The sequence below is a fragment of the Phocoena phocoena genome, chromosome 3, assembly GCF_963924675.1.
Source record: "Phocoena phocoena chromosome 3, mPhoPho1.1, whole genome shotgun sequence".
In the NCBI taxonomy this organism is placed as follows: Eukaryota; Metazoa; Chordata; class Mammalia; order Artiodactyla; family Phocoenidae; genus Phocoena; species Phocoena phocoena.
In genome coordinates, this window is record NC_089221.1 from 52,877,857 (window position 1) to 52,900,596 (window position 22,740).

At 34.7% G+C, this 22,740-nt stretch overlaps 1 protein-coding gene across 6 annotated transcripts in view; it reads left to right on the forward strand.

Annotated features, from left to right (window-relative positions):
* Positions 1–22,740, forward strand: part of ERBIN (erbb2 interacting protein) — a 70,232-nt gene that overhangs the window by 39,691 nt on the left and 7,801 nt on the right. For 4 of the 6 annotated variants that reach the window (XM_065874940.1, XM_065874939.1, XM_065874942.1 and 1 more), the window contains exons 13-19: positions 1,447–1,546; positions 4,799–4,920; positions 5,933–6,106; positions 6,932–7,117; positions 11,188–11,302; positions 13,005–13,188; positions 14,966–16,514. In XM_065874940.1, the coding sequence (XP_065731012.1) occupies positions 1,447–1,546; positions 4,799–4,920; positions 5,933–6,106; positions 6,932–7,117; positions 11,188–11,302; positions 13,005–13,188; positions 14,966–16,514 (2,430 nt within the window). Of the gene's footprint in view, positions 1–1,446; positions 1,547–4,798; positions 4,921–5,932; positions 6,107–6,931; positions 7,118–11,187; positions 11,303–13,004; positions 13,189–14,965; positions 16,515–20,509; positions 20,654–22,740 lie in introns of all 6 variants that reach the window. The other 2 variants (XM_065874944.1, XM_065874941.1) reach the window with 2 other exon arrangements.

Genomic DNA, 22,740 nt, shown 5'->3' on the forward strand with positions numbered 1-22,740 from the left:
TTTCTTTTTTTTTTTTTTTTTTTTGGCTATGCCGCCTGACTTGCAGGATCTCAGTTCCCCGACTAGAGATTGAACCCAGGCCATGGCAGTGAAAGCCCGGCATCCTAACCACTAGGCCACCAGGGAACTCCCTCCCAGATTATTGTGTCTATCTAAGTAGACTTCTTTCCTCATTCCAACCCATTCCTCATCTACTGAGAAATCACTGGGCTAAAAGTATGGTTATGTCATCTACATTTTATATCTGTGGAATTAACCCATTACTGTGGAAAGATCTGGCATAAAAGAGTCAGAAATAGTTGGATACTATCAGGAGGTCAGTGGATATTAGGAAAGGAGCTAGAATGGTTGGGGCAGGGTTTGATCTCCCTCAGAAGAAGAGGTGTTTATAATTGAGAGAGGAGTAATGATCTCATAGCATTTGTAAACACTAACTCTACCGCCTGAACTAGAGTTTAATGAGGTGTGGGAGAAGAAGCAACCTGTATCTGAGAAGGCTTCAGGGAAGTGTTGTCCTTGGGAAAGGAGTAGATCTACCATTTTCATTATCTGAGGAGGTCAAGGAAAGTTTTCAGTGAAGATGTTTGAGATGCAGGGCAGTATCTCTACTGTAGAAGAAGGATAGGGGCACAGAGAAAATGTTTGAGTGGGAGTAAGATTATAGGATGGCATTAACTAGCTGCACGGTTTTCACAAGAGTAAGTCCAAAGAATTAATTGATAGGGTGGCAGGTGAGGGGAGGATTTGGTAGTTCCTGCTTGTCTGGAGTTAGCCGAGGCTTGGATTGGTAGGATGTTAGGTCAGTAGGCTGGCAAAAAAGTATGAGTTATATTAAGAAGTAAATTGAAAACAATAACCAGTTAGGAAAAGAGTCGTAAGGAAAAATGAGGTCCAAAATGATTGGGTTTTCTAGTTCTGCCACTTAGTAACTTGTATCTTTAATGGAGAAAGGAGACACAGGGCAGAAAAGAGGTTACAACTTAGTGTTTAAGTACTCTGTTTTCAGCTAAAATAAACCTGCAGATAACTAGACTAAACCTTCTAAATCATTTCTACAAAAGCATCTTCCCAAAGGGGAATACTAGAAGGGGCAAAATAATATAAAATGGAAAGGCTTAGTTTTTGGCGTTATTAAAATCACTATGATAAGTAATTATTGGACTGTGGATGTACTTAATATATGAGAACTTTTAAAACTGTATTGGTGATCAGTGATAATTGCAATACAGTATGAGTTTGCTTTGTATTAAAAGCTAAATTTTATTTTTTAGATTTGTATATTGTTTCAAATCTTAAAGTTTTATTATGTATGTTAAAAACATTTTTGGGGGTAACCTACACATTGATACTTTATAGAAAAAATGGTGAGTACTTATTCAGAGGTATTGCTGGATATGTATTTGCTTTAGGATTATTGAAAACTAAACATTTATTTTCTTTCCCTAGTCCAAACCCCTGATACCTCTTCAAAAAGAGACTGATTCAGAGACCCAGAAAATGGTGCTTACTAACTACATGTTCCCTCAGCAACCAAGGACTGAGGATGGTAGGAATTTAAGAATCTCTTTTCTTTTAAAAAACAAATACAAATTACAGCAAAGGTGTAAAGTGAATTTTAAGTCTCAAAGACTTTTACTAATTTGAAGAAAATTTGGAGAATTGGTTAATGAAGTTCTCTGAAAATGGGAAAAAGAGGCAATATCTCAGCATTATAGATAGTTGAATTTAGAGGTATGTGTATACCATATGTTTCCTTAAATGACTCCTTTGATTTTGTTAGATGCATTTTAGTGTGGGAGAGGCTTCAACAGGAAATATAAGTTTATAATATTCTGAGTCCTTTTAGAGTTCATGTGTTTTTTAAAGTATTTCACTATGGGTATTATAAGGAGAGCACTGTAAGTAGTATACTTATAATACTGAATCAGAAACTACATTTGGTATGGTCAGGCAGGTGAATTTCCTTTCAACTGCAAGAAAAGCTTTTTCCTTTATCACAGTGTCTCTAAGAAATAGATGAGTCAAAACAATGTCCTTGAGGCGGAATTTTTTAATACTTCGAGAGATGCTTCACATTTAGTTCATTCCATTTTTATTACCACCTATGTGCCAGGCATTGTGTTAGATCTAGGTTTTTGGTCTTTGTTGTTGTTCTTGGCCATGCCACATGGCATGTGGGATCTTAGCTCCCCGACCAGGGATCACACCTGCACCCCCTGCATTGGGAGTGTGGAGTCTTAACCACTGGACTGCCAGGGAAGTCTCAGATCTGAGTATTTAAGATCTTAAATCCTTGCTTTCAAGAAGCTTATGATGTAAGAGGGGGATAATGATGAGTAAATTTGAAAGAAAGGCATGGTATCTTGAGCCTGGTTAGAAGAATCAGTCTTAAACAGGAAAAAGGCGAAGTATGGATCCACCTAACAATAAATTTATAACTGAGGGAAACAAGGTATCGGGGAGCAATATCAGTCTGATAGTTTTCATTGCATTTATTTTCTCAGTGAAGTCAAAGAGAAAATTGCCTCTAAAGACTGGGGGAAGGGCATTTGAGGGAAGTGGTAGTGATTTGGAGTGGCAGAGCAGACTGACTTAGAATAAATAGAATTCCTGAGCAGCATTGAAGATGGAGCAAGGAAGAGGGAATACCATAAATTTGCAGTGGTTCTAAGCAACAAGGTTATGTCATTTTTCTCTGGTTAAATTCCAGGGCAAAGAAGGTAGGTGATTGAAGTACCACGTTACAGACTTATTGCATAGGTATGAAAAGGGGGCAAGAAAGGTGAGAATGGTGGAAATAATATATCATGAAATCTAAGGTGAATAGAGAAGGAAATAAAACCTAGAGTGCTTTTACAGGAAGAAAAAGAAATGAGGTTAAGGAACTTGATGTTTACCAGCAATAATAAGGAAGTGAATGATTTAGAAGGACAAGTGTAGTGGTCAGGGAGGTGGAAAAGTATTACAGAAGCTAAGGTCTTGAGTATTACTGTGATTGTGAATCACATGGGTGAAATGCAGATGGACATTGGAATTGAGGGCATCGAGGAATTATGAAATTATAGGGTTGAGGTGGGTTCATCGCACATTTTCATCGTTCAGGATTTTGGCAGGTCGTAGGTAGAGAGAAACACTCTAGGCAAATACTAGAGTCCTCAATGAATATGCCAGTGTGATCAGATCTAGTGGCATCTGAAATGCAGAAAAAGTGATGTTACTACCTGATGCCCTGAATCGCAAAAGATGGGAGATTTACACTAAAGGGTAGAAAGTGTAGGTGACCAGAAGTTGACAGGAGTGAGAGGCATGGTAAAAGTTTTCTTTGGGGTTCTGAAAAAATTCTGGTGTAAAATTGCTTTGATGTAATCTAAAACTCTTAGAGATTTCTGGGCTAGGCTGGTGGAGTCTTAACCCCCATCCCCACCCCCAGTACATAATGAACAGTATTGGGATTTGGAAGATTATTTCCGAATGCCAAACCTTGAATGAAATAATTTATATATTACCATGTTACTTTTTGTAGGAAACTGAGGGAACTGCACAAAATCACATATCTATAGTGTTTTAATTGTTAGATTCTCTTCAGGAATCCTGGTAACAAAAAAGCCTGAGGCGGGAGGAGAAATCTTCTCAATCCTGGAAATAGACTTTGTTGGAAACTGTTGACTCTGCTTGCCTTTCCAAGTATACCACAAAAGTATGTCAATAGGGTTTCCCAGGAGTTTGAACCACGTTGGACAAACAAACAAGAGCAAACACTCTAATTCATTTAATATTAAGCAGCAACACAAAGCAATTAAATTTTTGAGTCAAGTAATGAAAACAAAGAAGAAGGTGCATCTCAAAGCTTTATTCCTGTTGTTAGTATTTGGTTTCATGGCATTCTTACTTTGGATATGAGATTAAAGAAGGTTAAGAAGCCCAAAATAAGGGCTAAAAATAAATGATAATTATGGCTAGTTTTGCATAAATAATCAAACTGACCATATTTGGGTAGTCCAGGAATTTCAGTTTTTATATTAACTAATTTTAGGTGCTTTTAATCCCTTTTGTTGTTTTCTTCTAATGGGCAGAAAATAAGTTGTGATTTTATTTTGTACTACACAAACTTCTATAAGGTGATATATAATAGTCAGGTGGATTAATTTTTTAAGCTTTTTTTAGTTGCCTAATAAGCAAGAAGATGTGACAGTTGTCACATCTTTAATATTAATATCAGATAGCAGGATATGTAGGTATTGAGTTTATGTTAAATTTTCAATTTTCCTTAGTTTTGATAGAGAATATCTTGTAATTACTTTATTTACGTAGTAAAGCTATATATAATGTTTCATGCAAAGATGTACTTACATGCCATCGGAGTAGTCATTTTTTACCAAAATATTTCCATCTTTCTGACTTAACACCCCTCCCCCAGTACATAATGAACAATGTTGGAATTAGGAAGGTTTCTGAATGCCAGAACCTGGATGAAATAATTTATATATTACCATGTTACTTTTTGTAGGGAACTGCACATAATCACATATCTATAGTGTCTTAATTGTTATATTCTCTTCAGGGATCCTTCTGGTAACAAAACAAGACAAATCAGCTTTAAGGAAGAAAAGATATGTCATTGATACTGTGAAGAAATGTTGGAAACACAGCCTAGTTGTTAGTGTAGCATTTATAGCTGCTGACATTGACCGGTCTTGATTTATCTTAATGAACATACCTCATAAAGAAAATTATGAGCAAGTAATAGTTTTTCATAATTATAGTAAAATACAGTGGGGTTTTGTTTGTTTTTCTCTAGTTATGTTCATATCAGATAATGAAAGTTTTAATCCTTCATTGTGGGAGGAACAGAGAAAACAGCGGGCTCAAGTGGCATTTGAATGTGATGAAGACAAAGATGAAAGGGAAGCACCTCCTAGAGTGAGTCTATTCTTTTTTCCTTCAAATTTTGAACAGGTCTGCTGATATTTATTGGGTACTATATAGCTAATCTGTGCTATTTTGCCCTCAAGGCACTTGAAATTTTATTAATCCAATACATTTATCATGTGAAAGTATTCGAGAACAATATAAAATTATGCAATTAAAAGCCAAATTTCATAGTGTGTATAAATATAAGAGAAAAACAGATTATTTCCCCCTTTCCTTTCTTTAGTGATTTATTTATATATATTATAGGGATAAAGAACTCTTTGATATGAACATTTTGTTTCTTTGTTAGACTGTGTTGCAGTGATAGAAGTAGCAAATACACATTTCCTAGTTACTTATGGATGTAATTTTTTCCCCTTATATAATAAAACTAACTGAATCCCAGAAAATGATAATTAGATTAACCTTAGAAGTGTGTGGTTCCCAGCACATAAGTCATAATAATCTAGGAATTTTATGTATGTTTGCATAAACATCTAGCTGGAAAACATATATCTGTTTCAAAGCCAAGAGGTGGTGATGTTGGCAATATCCACACCATATATCTCCAAATGGAATATATTTAAGTCTACTAAAAAAAAAGCTTTTAAAACATTGAAATCTGTAACTGTGAAGTTTTCGATTATCGATAAAACCATACTTTATTGAGTCTAAAATGCTTTCAAAGGCCTATCATCTGTCTTCACAGTTACCCCTATGAGCAATGTAATTAAGATGGATTATAGATTAAATTTTGAGATTGACATTAGAAATATTTATCTGTAGATAACTAATAAGGACCTACTGTATAACACAGGAAACTCTAGTCAGTACTCTTTAATGGCCTATATGGGAAAAGAGGAATCTAAAAAAGAGTGGGTATATGTGTATGTATAACTGATTCACTTTGCTGTACACCTGAAACTAACACAACATTGTAAATCAACTATACTCCAATAAAAATGTTTTAAAAAAGAAATATTTATCTGTATTTTAAATTGTGCTTATTTTATTTCTCTAGGAGGGAAATTTAAAGAGATATCCAACACCATACCCAGATGAGCTTAAGAATATGGTTAAAACTGTTCAAACCATTGTCCATAGATTAAAAGATGAAGAGACTAACGAAGACTCTGGCAAAGATTTGAAACCACATGAGGATCAGCAAGTTTTAAATAATGATGTGGGTGTAAAGGTTAGAAAATTCAAAAGCATTGACCAAAACCTGTTTCAGGTTCTTTAAAATTTTTAAATGATAAATGATATAATGGTCCTTTTTGTTTACAAGAAAATGTACTTCCAAACTTAGGGCAGTGTTCTCAAATATCTGAACTAAAAGCTTTAATAGTGAGCAAACTCCCTAATTGCTATTATTACCACTTCAGTGTGGTTACAGACTGTCCATATGGGCAGGGGAGTGTCAGCGTAGCCTTTGAAAAATCATTGCCTGAACAAAGAATAACATAACAAATGTCAGAAAATTCATTCTTATAGAAATACTTTTTCCCCTGGTAATATTGATTCACTCTACCCAGTTTTAATTTTAAATGTAATTGTTATGACAGACCATTGGCATTTCCTCGGGATGTTTCTGAAACCTACACTAATCCCTAAATTGTGTGTTCTTTAATTGACGCCCCCCCTCCCCCCCTGCCATTGTATCACAGAAACAGAAGTCACTAGAGTTACTATATATTCCACAATGAGCAGGAAAATATCTAGCCATCCTGATTTTGAGCGTGCTGAGCTAAGTGACTCACTCATAAATCCCAGCTTTGCAACTTCTAGGATGAAATGTAGCCTCAGCTAAATTGTAAAGTTTAATGTGGCTCGTGGACCTTTGGGACCACCTGTTCCCCAAATGAGCATTTTATCTGTGAGTCCTACAGATTTCCATGTTTAAAGTTTCTTCGGTTTATCCAGAATAGGAAGATACTAAATTACTGTTAAAATTTCATCTGAACTTTAATACAAGAATAGATATAAAGAATGTGAATTCTTTATCTTTTCTTTTACTTAGACTTCAGAAAATATTACTCCAGTAAGAAGCAAAGCTGATGAAAGAGAAAAGTATATGATAGGAAACTCTATACCGAAGACCAGTGAACCTGAAGCTGAGGTCAGTCCTGGGAATCCGCCAGTGACTGCAAATATGAAAGCCTCTGAGAACTTGAAGCATATTGTTAATCATGATGATGTTTTTGAGGTATGGCTTTATGATTATTCTGGAGTAGTGATAAATGGTAAGAATTTAATATTGTTGCTAACTAAAGATAGGAGAAACTTGATACTGATAGCAGAACATATGCTAATGCATTTGCCATTGAGAAATCTCATAATATTTTCTATACCATTAATTTATCACTTTAAAAATTGGAGTACAGTGGATATAAAATTTTTACTATGTAAATTATGTCTTTTAAAAAAATATTTATTTATTTTGGTTGCACCAGGTCTTAGTTGTGGCATGCACGATCTTTAGTTTTGGCATGCGGACTCCTTCTTAGTTGCGGCATGCAGGTGGGATCTAGTTCCCTGAGGAAGGATTGAACCTGGGCCTCCTGCATTGGGAGTGCGGAGTCTAACCCACTGGACCACCAGGGAAGTCCCTACTATGTAAATCAGATTGTGGCAGTGTTGTTCTAATTCTGTAAAATTCATAATGGCAATTGCTTTTATTTCTGTAACTTAAAAATGAAAAGGTTACATATATACAATGGAATATTACTCAGCCATAAAAAGAAACAAAATTGAGTTATTTGTAGTGAGGTGGATGGACCTAGAGTCTGTCATACAGAGTGAAGTAAGTCAGAAAGAGAAAAACAAATATCGTATGCTAACACATATATATGGAATCTTAAAAAAAAAAAATTGCTTCTGAAGAAGCTAGGGGCAGGACAGGAATAAAGACACAGACATAGAGAATGGACTTGAGGACATGGGGAGGGGGAAGGGTAAGCTGTGACAAAGTGAGAGAGTGGCATGGACATATATACACTACCAAACATAAAATAGATAGCTAGTGGGAAGTAGCCGCATAGCACGGGGAGATCAGCTCGCTGCTTTGTGACCACCTAGAGGGGTGGGATAGGGAGGGTGGGAGGAAGGGAGATGCAAGAGGGAAGAAATATGGGGACATATGTATATGTATAACTGATTCACTTTGTTATACAGCAGAAACTAACACACCATTGTTAATTATACTCCAATAAAGATGTTAAAAAAAAATGAAAAGTTGCTGTAGGTGTACTTCAATTATTTGACTTCTTTAGGCATCTATCATTGCTTATGAAGTAATTTTTTTCTTGAATATCTGAGACATTTTTTTTTTTTTTGCGGTACGCGGGCCTCTCACTGTTGTGGCCTCTCCCGTTGCGGAGCACAGGCTCCGGACGCACAGGCTCAGCGGCCATGGCTCACGGGCCCAGCCACTCCGCGGCATGTGGGATCTTCCCGGACCGGGGCACGAACCCGCGTCCCCTGCATTGGCAGGCGGACTCTCAACCACTGCGCCACCAGGGAAGCCCCTGAGACTTTTTTTAAAGAGATTCTTCCCGTGGATCAATAAAAACTGTAACTTTTTTTTAAAAAAAAGCTTTATTGAGATATGACTCATACAATTCACTCATTTAAATAAAGGGTGCAGTTCGGTGGTTTTTCAGTTTACTAAAAGTTGTGCAGTCCTCACCACGGTCACTTTTAGAACATTGTCATTACCCCAAGAGAAAGCCGGTACTTCTTAGTTGTCTCCCTATAATTTCTCCATCCCCCCAAGTTTTAGACAACTAGTAATATACTTTATCTGCATCTCTAGATTTGGCTGTCCTTGGCGTTTCATATAAATGTAATCATCTGATATGTGGTCTTTGTAACTGTTTCTTTCACTTAACATAATGTCAAGACTATTCATGTTGTAGCATGAATCAGTACTTCATGCATTTTTTAATATCTGAATAATATTTCATTGTAATCATCCATTATGGACATTTGGGTTATTTCCACATTTTGGCTATAATGAATAAGGCTTCTTTGAATCTTTGTATACAAGTTTTTGTGTGGATATATATTTTCTTTTCTCTTGGGTATATACCTCAGAGTAGAATTGCTAGACTGTATGGTAACTTTATGTTTAACTGCCAGACAGTTTTCCAAAAGTGATTACACCATTTTATATTCCCTTCATACACTGCTGGAGATATTAACTGCTACAGAAATTTAGAAAGGAGATATTTTCTGGCTACGAAGAACCGTGGATGCTTTAAGTGAAGGAAGCATTTAACCTGTATTTTGAAGTGTTTCAATTAGCAGAAATAGGAGAATTGAATGAAATGGAAGGAATAGTGAGAGCAAAAGCATGGTATTTAGAAAATGTAGAAAAGAGCATGTTCCATCCGACTGAATATGTCAGGGGTTATAGTATATGAATAAAATTAGTAAGGTAGGTTGGATCCTGATTTTGAAGCCCTTAATACCTCTGCTAAGAAGTTTGGACTTGATGTTCTACACTGTAGTCTTCAGGGAGCCACTGAAGACTTATTAGCAGAATTATCTACATTAAACATAATCATTGGAGAAAATGCAATATCCAGGGAGAAAGAGTAAGAAAGGAAAGAATATGAGCTAACTGCAGGAAGATTAATTGAGATGAGCAAAGGAAACAGAAAGGTGGGAGGAGATTTAGGAGACGACAGTTCCCAGAAGCCCAGGTATAATATAATTTCATGAAGGAGAAGGCCTGGTCAGCAGTTTAAATGCTGCAGATGTCAAAGATTGAGACAGACCTCCTTGTCCTTTTATCTCATTCTTCACATTCATTCTATCAATCAAGTCCTGTTAATTGCAAAATTTCTGTCAAATTCTTTTTTTCTTTACTATCCATCACTGCCATTGCAGGACAGATGTAGTCTTTTTTTCTTCAGGACTATCAGTATAGCTAGTTTCCTTTCTGCCAGTCTCTTTTTCTTTTCATACATCTTTAATACCAGAGTTACTATTTTAAAAGAATCTGATCTTGTGAGTTCCTGGCTTGTCAGCTTTCAGTAATGACCAATACATACTTAATTGAGTTCATACTCAGAGCATAACCTTTTACTATCCGTTCCAGTCTGCCTTTTCTGTCTCCTGCCACTTATCTTAAGTTCCAGCTGCATGGAGCTGACTTGGCATACCTTTTCTTACTTCCATGCTTTCCCCTACTCAGAATGTCGTTTCCCTCTTAACTCACCCTTCAAGACTAAATCCAATTTACATTCTCTCCCTAATCTACTTAGCAGTCTAACTCTGTTGTAGTGCAGTTTGGAACAGGGTTGGCAAACTATGGCCTATGGCCCAAATCCAGCCCACTGCCTGTTTTTGTGTGGCTTGCAAGCTAAGAACAGCTTTTACATTATTGAATGGTTGAATAAAATTCAAAAGAAAGTATTTCGTGAAATGTGAAAAATTAGATGAAATTTAGTTTTACTGGCACACAGCCATGGTAGTTTGTTTACATATTGCCTGTGACTACTCTTGTGCCACAGCAGCAGAATTGGTTGGTTGAAACAAGAGACTGTATGGCTTTCAAAGTGTAAAATATTTACTCTCTGGCCTTCTTACTGAAACAGTTTTCTGACTCCAGTCCATGTCTTATTATGGCACTCTTAAAGCACCTAGAAATCTTAGTATTTTTAATAGAACACCCTTTTAAGAGCTTTTATTTATTTTTATCATATTAACTAGGAATAATTTAACCTGTAGTAGATCTGATTTTATATACACTATATACAGTGTTTAAATTTTTCTATTAATATTTGTTGATGACAAGGTCTTTTTTGTGTGCTAACAGCACTCAATGGTAGATAGTCTGGGACAGTCTACCATTGGAACCCAGTGATACTTGAGGGAATAAATTTGAGGGTTAGGAATAGACTTTTTATTAGAGTACCTTCACTAAACTTGAGTTTTTCGATGGCAGGGATTGTGTTTTATTTACTCATTTTTGTTTCTCTGGCACTTGACATATTACCAGGTACATACCAATCATTAATACAGTTGGATTAAGGACTGCACAGAAAATTATACCTTAGGCACTTCGGTGTACTGTTAATAATTTTCATAGGTTTATAGCCATGTCTTGAAAAATTTAAGTCATATACTAGTTTTATTCACTATTACCTTAAAAAGGTTTTTTTTACCTGTTCTAAGTATTTGTTTCTCTTTGAAGTTCTTATGACTTAATATTTAAAGAAACCAAAATTTATTTTTATAAATATTTTCTCTCTTTTTTCTTTAAATTAGGAATCTGAAGAACTTTCTTCTGATGAAGAGATGAAAATGGCAGAGATGCGACCACCATTAATTGAAACCTCTATTAACCAGCCCAAAGTGGTAGCACTTAGTAATAACAAAAAAGGTTAGGTGTTAAAGGAAAGCACTAAGAATAGAAATTGGCTGAATAAGTTTATACATTTTTTCAAATAAATTTCACTAAATGTCATTATGTTATTTAAAACACTTCTTAGAAACAATTTTTAAAACATGCCTTTCTAAAAGGTCTATTCCTTACCTCTCGTTTTTAAAGAAAAATCTTGATGGATCTTTTCTCTTCCCTCATTTGTGCAAGTTTACTTACATGTCATAGATTTTATAGGCAAATAAGCCTAGATTATGATTCCATCTCTACCACTTATTTGCTGTATGATCTTTGTGCTCCTTAGTTTTGTGTGTGTGTATATTAGACATACAATAAGGCTAATGAAGGGTTTTGTGACTTTCAAATATATCGGATTTGTGCCCTCAGACCTAGCATAGTACCTGATGTATAACAGATGCTGCTTGTTACTTTATCTCTCCCAGTACTTCTTTTTAACATCCCCACCCCCACCCCCACCTGACGTGGAATCTCAGACTCTTGGAAAGGAAAGAGAACTTGAAGAGTCTCTATCCCTTCCTTTTATCCTTCCCTCACTCCTCTCCACCAAATGTCTGAACATCTCTACATTATCTACACCAGAGGTTTATCCAGCCTTTACCTTTATGGCATTAATGAAACTTACTATCAGGGTGGCCCTTTGGAGGATAGCTTGGGGTTTCATATTAATAATGGTACTGATATTTGTTACTAATTGTTAATTACTGTGCTAAATAGTATACATGTTATTATCTAACTGTCACAATTGCCCCATGATAAGGAGGTAGAAGAAGAATATGTCTAGGAGAGAACTTAAGTGCCATATAGTTTAACAGTATTTTAAAAATTCAGAATCCAAAACCCAAATACCTTAAAGTTGAAGTTACAGAGCCCCATGTGCTACTGTTTTCAACTGTAAACACAATCCAGACTACTTGAACTGAGATATTTGGAACAGCAAAAAATTCATATAATCACCTATGACTACATGTCTGTATGTACTATTTCTATGATTCGGCTAGAATTGAGTAAGTTAAAAACAGCCTTTAGGGTTGTAAAGATATTTACAACAATCTTTCTGTTTATATAGTTGTTACAAATCCATCTCACATATTGAGAGTTCACTATTCATATACAATTCTTTGAAATGATTTTAAAAAGTGGAAAACGACCTTGTGAAAATTTATGAATTTGTTTGGTGTTTGTTTTTTGGTTGATTGTGCTGCTCATTTTTATTATCAGAATAGATGAAAACAATTCCATACATGTATGAAATAATTTCTACCCCAGAAAAGTTTACCAAGGTTATGAACTGTACTATGTATTTCTTACTATTATGACTGCTTAAAACTAAAGATGTGTGGAAAAGCATATTCACTAAAACTAATTGATGGCCTTAAACATTGTGTGATATCATCTTGTCAGTAGTTTAAACTAAACCAAATTCTGGGTAACTAGCATTGGTCATATTTTTTAAAAAAACTACAGGTATCACTAAAAACAAACTAATTGAAGGTATCACTATTTCTAGATTCTTTAATCTTTTTATGTATTAGGACTGAGTTTTCAGAGGTGAGCCTCTGGTTATCTTCTTAACCATATAATTCTTTACATTATATATTGAACCAGGACAATATAAATGCCATTTGTCATCACTGGAAATTCTTCTTGGCTTTATCAATAGCTTAAGGTTTTTTTGTTTCAGATGATACAAAGGATACAGATTCTTTATCAGATGAAGTTACACACAATAGCAATCAGAATAACAGCAACTGTTCTTCTCCATCTCGGATGTCTGATTCAGTTTCTCTTAATACTGATAGTAGTCAAGATACCTCACTCTGCTCTCCAGTGAAACAAACTCATATTGGTATTAATTCCAAAATCAGGTTTGTGAACATCTTAACAAAATAATTTATTTGTACAATAAATAGACAAATAAATATATATTATTAAAACAAGAGATTTTACAAATTAATATTATAGAAATGGTTCAGGCAGTATATGGTTTCTTCCCCACTTTACTACTAATTATTTAGCTTTTATACATTTCCATTTTAAATCAGTCTTTTAAATGGGGGAGAAAAGATTTAAAATATATTCTAATTCTCCTCATTAAAAAGGTTGAACAGTTTTATAATATTTCTAGGTATTACAACATAAAGAGCCTGTTCGGAATAATTCAAATTAAAAGGGGTATTTTTAGAGTTAGAAATGCAGAGTCACTTTGGGGGTTATCATTAAAGGGTTCAATCAGATATTTCTGATTAGTGCTGTATTTTTCGTTTAGAGTTAAATTTGTAGGTCAAACTCACTGAAACAAGATTTACTTCCTACAGGCTTGAATTTGGGTGAATTTTAAAAGAAATTTATTACTAGGGTTCTCAAGAAGTGTTGTTATCAAAGTGAGACTATACCATTTTACTTTCATTTTGTTGTATCAGCTAGAGTGCTTAATAGAAAGATTTGGGTTACTACTGAATCTAAAGCTTATTGTATGGATATTGTTAACTAATTTTTAGAGTTAAATAGTTCTTAAATTCCAGGCATATTTAAGTCAAATTTTTCTATGCATTGATTTGCATTGCTTTAAAAGAAAGATGAATTTTATGTCTCAAATTGAGCTTAACTATTATGTAGTTGTAGTTATGATTAATCATTTATATCTATCTTCTGAATTTGAGGCTAAGATCAGTATGGTAAAATATTAATTTTAAAACCTCTTAGAGGTTAAGATAATGATTAATTTGTCAAATAGTAAAATTTTACTGATATTGTTGGGGAAGTAGTTTAGTCTAAGTCATGTTTTTTGTAATGAAATAAAGACTAAGAAAGGGATATAGCCACACCTTTTTTGTTGTATTTCTAGTAATATTTTTTGTTACCTAATGGGAAGATCAGTATTAAAGAATTTGTTGAAACGTAACTTGAATATTTACAAAGAGGACACAAATATGTTTTCATATCACCAAATAGAAATAAAATATCTTCTATAATTTTGGAATGGTACATTTTATAAATATTTGCCAAATACAGTGTAGTCACAGAAAAATGATTAGATTTAGTTTCTCTTTTGATCTTTCTTCATATTTTGTAGATCTTTGAGTGCTTGTTTAGTTCTTTGTATAATTTCCTTATATATATTTGAATCTAATAATACCTACTTAGTTAATATGATTAACTGATCAATAATGTGAGGTTTCAGAACTATTTGTATAAATATTCTGTGCTTTTTACTTAACTATTCAACTTACTGGCCTTTCCTCCATGTATGTGCCCATCTTTCAAGCATTTCATGTTTTAACACAGTCATGAAAAGATGCAGAAGTAGAAGAGAATTATTTCATTACATAATCACATTTTTCTTCATTGTTTAGCTCTATTAAACTATTGTGATAGATTGATGATATTGATGAAAATTAATCTTATCTATGAATTTTAATTAGTATGCTTTACCTTGTCTCCATTTAATATAAATCTATATTATTTGACTGTTAAAATAATATTTTTAAATTACATGCTTGATAATAAAGGCCTTTTATCTGTAACTCCCATCAATGCTCTTATCTTTATGTACCTACACATTAATTAATTAGTTGTTAATGTTCCCCATTACTAAGAAAACTGGGCTTTATGATGTTTGTGATAAAATTTTCTTTGTTTTAGGCAAGAAGATGAAAATTTTAACAGCCTTTTACAAAATGGAGATATTTTAAATCATTCAACAGAGGAAAAAACCGAGGTTCCTGATAAGAAAGATTTTAACTTACCTGAATATGATTTGAATATTGAAGAGCGATTAGTTCTTATTGAAAAAGGTGTTGACTCAACAGCCACATCTAATGAATCTCACAAATTAGACCATATCAATATGAATCTTAATAAACTTGTAACTAATGATACATTTCAACCAGAGATAGTGGAAAGATCAAAGACAGAGGATACAGTGCTTGAAACAGGCTTTTTAAGCAATAATGCTAAAGGAGAGGCTGAGCACTTGGATAATGGAAACAAGTATCCTACTCTTGAATGCATAAATAAGGTAAATGGACGTTCTGAGGGAACTCCACAGTCTCCTAGGAGGACTGAACCACATGACACCAGTTCTTCTGTTGATGCGGGTCTTTCCAAAAGCACTGAAGATCTCTCCCCTCAGAGAAGTGGGCCAATTGGATCTGTTGTGAAATCTCATAGCATAACTAATATGGAGACTGGCGGGCTAAAAATCTATGACATACTTAGTGATAATGGACCTCAGCAGCCAAGTGCAACAGTTAAAGTAACATCTACTATTGATGGAAAAAACATAGTCAGGAGCAAGTCAGCTACGCTTTTGTATGATCAACCATTGCAAGTATTTACTGGTTCTTCTTCATCTTCTGATTTAATAGCAGGTACAAAGGCAGTTTTCAAGTTTGATTCAAATTATAATCCTGAAGAACCAAATATAATAAGAGGCCCCACAACAAGTGGCCCACAGTCCACGCCTCAAATATATGGTCCTCCACAGTATAATATCCAGTACAGTAGCAGTGCTACAGTCAAGGACACTTTGTGGCACTCCAAACAAAATCCCCAAGTAGACCATGTCAATTTGCCTCTGCAGCGCTTTCCTAGATCAGAGAGTACAGAAAATCACAGTTATGCTAAACATTCTGCCAATATGAATTTCTCTAATCATAACAATGTTCGAGCTAATACTGGATACCATTTACATCAGAGACTTGGTCCAGGAAGACATGGGGAAATGTGGGCCATCTCACCAAATGACCGACTCATTCCTGGAGCATCGCGAACTACGATTCAGCGACAGAGTAGTGTATCCTCTACAGCCTCTGTAAATCTTGGTGAGCCAGGTCCCACGAGGCGGGCCCAAGTTCCTGAAGGAGATTATTTATCATACAGAGAGTTACATTCCGTGGGAAGAACTCCTCCAATAATGTCAGGATCACAGAGACCTCTTTCTGCACGAACATACAGCATTGATGGTCCAAATGCATCAAGGCCTCAGAGTGCTCGACCCTCTGTTAGTGAAATACCAGAGAGAACTATGTCAGTTAGTGATTTCAATTATTCACGGACTAGTCCTTCAAAAAGACCAAATGCAAGGGTTGGTTCTGAACATTCATTATTAGATCCTCCAGGAAAAAGTAAAGTTCCTCACGATTGGCGAGAACAAGTACTACGACACATTGAGGCCAAAAAGTTAGAAAAGGTAATTAAACATGAATTTTTCAATCTCCTATTTATGAATTTACTAATTTTCCTTTAAAATATTTGGCAGTCTTTGTTAATGAAACAAGATACTCTGATTTATTGAATATATACCTATATTCTAGAAGTTTTTCCTTGGTAGTGAGATTAGAGGTCCAAGTTTAGACTTAGCCAGTCTCAAAACAGTTGAGATGTCAATATAAACTTCTTTCCCTTCTCTTACTCCTTAGTGTTTTCTAATGGGCTTACCTTCATTTTATATATTTAGGTGTGTATCTTGTTTAGATTGTGTCATACTACAAATAATACACATATGTACATGTTTACCTCTTATTTTCTGGCTTCCTGCTCTATTAATAATTAATTATGTAAATATGTTTACAGAAATAGCAATTTACCATATAGTTAACAGAATAACAAGAAATGTATTGTAAATGTATATCTTTCACCTAAGATTTTTTTCCCCAGTTCATGTTGTATGACTAACACTGTCACTGACTCAGATGGCTTCTGGCATGGCATTTACTCTTGACTTTCCTGAATTGCATTTCTGACCTATTTGAACTCAGGTGTCTGTGGCTCTAGTGTAGTATAATGTAGTTTGGAAATAAGCTCATGTTCAGTTTATAACCTTATGTATAGATATTCCTTTTTTGACAGGAGATAAAATTTTTTTAAATTATGCTTAAAACTGATACTTTGGGGCAGTTCCATGGCCCAAGTATATAAGGCATATTCGTTCTTCAAGATTTAGCTTCATATCTCTCAGTGGATTTTACCCAAGGATTATTTTAACTTTGTTTATTGATATAAGATATTTTTAAAAACAGCTGAGCGTATACAACCTCAGTTAATCATTATTTTTAAAAATTCTTTAAGTTTTTCAGAAATCAGTGTCTAAAATGTGATTAATACCTTATGTCAATTCACATTGAACCTCTGTAATTGTTAGCTCTTTTTAATTCTGTTCTTAGCTTTAAATAGCTGAGCATCTATAGCATTAGGCGACTTTGTTGTCAGCTCTCCATTTTGTTTCGGCTGTAATTCTCTACATACTGTTGAGGCTCTTTAAATTTGTGTGCCTTATCTATGGAATTTGGAAAATTCTTAAGCAAACGGTAACATAACTTTTATAAACAAATTTCTGGTGATGGTGTGGAACTGGATTTGAGGAGGAAGAGGCTATAGTCAAATTGATTGAGTTATGAGGCTGTCTAATGGTCCAGAAAATAAATGGAATGAAAAATATATCAGTGGAATTGAGGCAAAGGAACAAATTCAAGAGGCAATTCTGAAATAGATTATAAGAGTTTACTTCTGATGGGAATATTCCTGTAATCATTCATTGAGGAAAAGGGATTAAGCTTGAGATTGGTACCTTGAATAACTGTTTTTTGGGACTGCTGTTAACTGGATATTGAAGAGGAATAGCAGGTTTGGAGGAAGAGATGAGTTTGGTTATCATTATATTTTTAGTTGGCATCTCAGATGGCTATTCTCCACTACCTTCCTGTCTGACACAGACACACCTGGACTTTAGTAAATAGGAAGCAAGTAGCAGCCATCTCATTGTTCACTGTATCTCTCTAAATTCTAAACCTCATGTTTAGAATTTACTGTATGATTGCTTAGAGAATGCATGACAGTAGTTTCCCTGTTGTGCTCACTGGTAATTTATAGGTGAGAATCAATTCAGTGAAATTAGGAAAAGCCGTTTGAGGACACACGGCAACAAGATTTAGACTGTGATGGAAGATCTCTATTTGATCCTCTGCATCTCCTCTTCTCTCCCTTAAACATAATTCTAATGGTGTGGTAGACATTTGAAAATTTTCCTCAGGGGATTTCACAATGCCTGCCCTACCTCTAGAGGAAAAGTTGCTACTTTGCCCAGCTGAGGAGTTTAGTAGTAACACAGAAAGAAATAAGTTATGGAAGCTTACTTGGTTTTTTTTAACCTTGTAGTAGTAACCCCTCCTTCCCAACCGCTGCAGCAAACTGTACCTGGAACACAAATGTATAAAATAAATCCCACCTCAGAAATCTCAAGACTTATTTAATTAAACTAATCAACAGAGATTGAAAAGGAATAAAAATTTATTTCAAAATTAAAATTATTTCTAATATATCAGCATTTGCCAATATTCCTTATTATATTAAAAACTGATAAGCACTCAACCAGAATATGATTAACAAAACATGATGATTTCCATGTTCACTTGCTATTATACAGCTATTAGCATGTAGTGAAAAACAGTGCCCAGGACGTTTGCCCAGCACCTAATTGAGCTTTGCACAATGTGTTGATGTGTTGTGACAGAGTGCAGTTTTATGTGGCTGTCTCTGTACAAGTCTGAATTCAAAGTCAGACCTATTCCAAACTTTAGCCTTCTTAATCAGTGAAATATTTACAAAAACCTCATGTATGTTCAAAGATGACAGCAAAGGCTTTGTTCCAAGATCAACATATTATTAAAAAGGGTCAATCAGACCACTCAAGTTGACACGTTAAAACTGTGTGTAACATGTGAGGGTGTGTTGCTGAAATGTTTCTCTGTGTGTGTGGTTATGTGTATAATTTATTTTTACATTCTAATGAGGTGTTTGGGGAACCTCTGAACTGCCTCTGCCAAATTCTTATTCTTTGTGAGATGGTTTGGGAAAGTACAGGCCTGGTCTGTTAAATTCGGCTTTTTCTTTAGTCTTTACTTCAGAATCCACAAAATAACTAAATGTGTACATTGTAATTTTACAGATTCTTTTCATTCTGGAATGTCATGTTAATGTTTCTTGGTATTAGAGATCAACTTCATAATCTGGAGAAAATCTGTATTTTCTAAGAGTAATATAGAAATGCTTATTATATATGTTATAACATATATATAAATGCTTGTAAATGTCATAACGAGTATTTGTGGATTTGTGCATTTCTTACTAGTAAGTCATGCCCAAAATATGGTTTCTCTCGGTTTGACCATCAGACCCTTAAAGTTTAGGGACATGACTAAAAGCATCCACGTGTGAAAGAACAGTAGTTAACTCTGGGAATAAGCAAGCAGGAACAGTGAGAATCAGGCAGTGCTTTTATTGAAGTACATTTCTCAGGCAGCTCTGGGATTGGCAATTAGGCATTTATAGTAAACTCAGTCGTGGAAGGATTCCATCAGTGAAACTTGAAGGGTTCTTCAAGTTTAAGCAGCAAAGCCACTACTAACTACTAAAATATAATAATCTTTAATATCTATCTATTTGAATGGGAAAAAAAGTTTTACATGTGCATTTTCTAGATTTATTGAAATTTTTTTCCTGGTAATTGTAAAGCAGTAGGAGTCTTAAATGTTATATCCTAAAATTCTGTGTGTATGTTAAACTTTTCTCTGATGTTAAGACATTTTCCTAAATGTGGAAGATAATTTTTATTAGAAATTGCAATAGCCAAGAGCCAGATATATTTTTTGCAAATATATTTTGTGCTGTATTATGTATGTCTAAACTCTCCATTTACTTAATAAGACAGAATTAATTTCTATAAAATGAAGCAGACTCTCTAGAAACCCATTTTGACCTAGAAATAACTGAATGTTGGTAAAGTTTGTCTTTATAAAGAAACGTTTGTGTTCTGTGTGTAACTATATACGTACAGGTATATCTGGGTATAACATCAATTCCTATCTTCTGACAACCTTCTAATAAAATATGTCAGGAGTAAAAGAAATAATCGCATTATAAAAGCAGCTGTATGTTTGCACTTTCTTTTTTGGTGTTTAAACATGTGAATGGTTGGGTTTATATATAATTTATGTGTGTACTTGTATGTTTTCATGTAAATATATGGTAAATAGTGCCAATTTCTTTCAGTGGCACTGAAAATTCAGTGTTGCCTGATATTTCTGCGTGGTATTGGGGTTACTTGTATATATGTCTATGTACATAACATGTCTTGTGAATTTTGCATGCTACACTAATCTCTGTTAAATCTATCCCCTCTTTATTCAGAGCATGCTGTCAAGGTCCTTTAATTCCAATTTTACTGCTGTAAGCCACTGTCACTATGGCAGCTCTAGGGATCTGCATGGCAGCCAAGGCAGTCTTGCCTTGAGTATTGCAGACGGAAGAGATTCTGGTGGGCACATTTTTCGAGTGAGTACCTGTAGTAGATCAGTACCTTTAGTACATAGAAGAGGAAGAAACCCCACATTTTGATGTTTTAACAATTCTAGAAAATAAATTTGTGCTGTGGGTTAAATATCTTGTTTACCTCCCAGTTCTTCCATGGCTTAGTTCTAAAACTCTGCAAAGCTGATTTAGTTTTTATCTCCTACGTTTCTGTGGTCATAACTAAGGATGTAGTCAGCTCTTATATAAAAAGGGGTGAGCGATAGGAATCTAAGAGGTTTTTTAAAAAATTATTTTTCTTTGCAGTGCTTTCTCTTAAAATTAGCTTCCTTTCCCTAACTCAAGGGTTTAAGGCTATGCCATGTGTAATACACAGAGGGGTTGTGGGAAAGAATAATTTTCACTTTAGTGATTGAGGGTTGGCAAATAAATACTTGGAACTAAGTTTAATCATAATTTGCAGAATATGATTAAATGTGAGCCTGGAGAAATTGCATTAAGTACCAGTGAAAAGGCAAAACCCAAATCCGTTATTACCCACATAATCGTTAGTGGGGAAGAAGAAAGGTTTATTCTTTTAATGAAAGTTAAGGGTAGGGGATAAGAATGACAGAAACGGAGAAAGAACAGAAAAACTCTGTGTGGCTGTTTTAAGATTTTTCTTTCCGTGACAACTTGAGGTGGTAGCATGGCCTCTAAGTAAATGTTTCCTCTGCCCCTCTTCCTCCATCCTGAAAAGATCTTTCTCCCGTTGTAAAGCTGCCTTCTCTCCCCCATAATTTTATTTCCATAGTGACCCTGCTTCTGGGTCCTTTGCTTTTTCCTGAGTATCTCCTTCCCCACCACCCCCAATCTCCTCCTACTTTTTAATATACTCCTGGCTTAACTCTGTTCTAGGATAGGAGCAGTATCCTCGATTCACTTTGTTCTGGCTGGGCCTCACCCATCTTGCTTTGCCTTCTGTCACCTGCCACCACCTGGTTTCTGTGTTACATAATAGTGGCAACAATCGTTTTGTAACTTAGCAGTTTGAAACAGAGAGGAGATGATGGCAAGTAAGCCCTGCATTTCTGGCACTCATTCCAGCTGAAGCCATGGGGTAAAGACCGGGGGCTTTTATTAACTCAGGGATAATCTTTATAGTCATGTGTAACAATTGTTCTTTACGAATTCTTGAACAGTAGTATCTTTTGCTTGTTTTTATTCAAGTCAGAGTCTTTGAGTCTGTTGCGTTTATTAACTTTTTCATCCATAATGCACTTGTTCATTTAAAGACATAGTCGTACATTCACGCTTGAGTTTAAACTTCAAGCTGTGAGCTGAGTTGATTATTATGCATTCTGAAAGCACATCTCAAAAATGGAAAAGGAAAATAAAGTAATATTCATTGTATAAATAAACAAAATTAGATCAAACTTCATCTAAAAATGCTAAGCCATGGTTTGAACTAGCAACAAACTGTACATGATAGCTTTGTTGCAGATATGGTTCCTAAGACTAAATTATAAACCCTTAGATTTACATGTATCCTATGGCATATCATAATGAACTGGATTTCAGATTATTTTTCAACATGATGATATAGTTTGCGTATATGTGTTGCCAGCCATACACTGTTTTGAAGGTAACAGTACTGCTATTTATCACAGTCTCTGTAGTTTTCTAAAATATAGCTAGGTGTGTTTAGAACTAAATTAAGATGAAAAATAAGCATCTTGCTTCCCAGCATATTTATAAGAAATATTCAGAGATAATGAGATTGAGTCTGTTTTTTCTCTAAAGGTATCAGTGAGATAAACTATAATGTAAGGATGTTATTTGATATATAAAAATATGAACTCTAATTAATAAAATTTAAAAGCATTTCATCAGAGCAGTGCTTTTGAAAATACTGAGCTAATATTAGTATGATACAATTAGGCTAAAGCAAGTTTTCTAAGACTGTATGTTTATTGATATTGCTCATCATTAATAAGGAAATCCTGGGTGATACTGTGCTGTTAAAAAAAACAGCAGTTAATTTTTTTACCAAAAAACTTTTTGCTGTGCTCAACAGGAGTGCATATATTTTAGTTTCTCTTAAAATTTGGGACTCTTAACTTGGATTAATA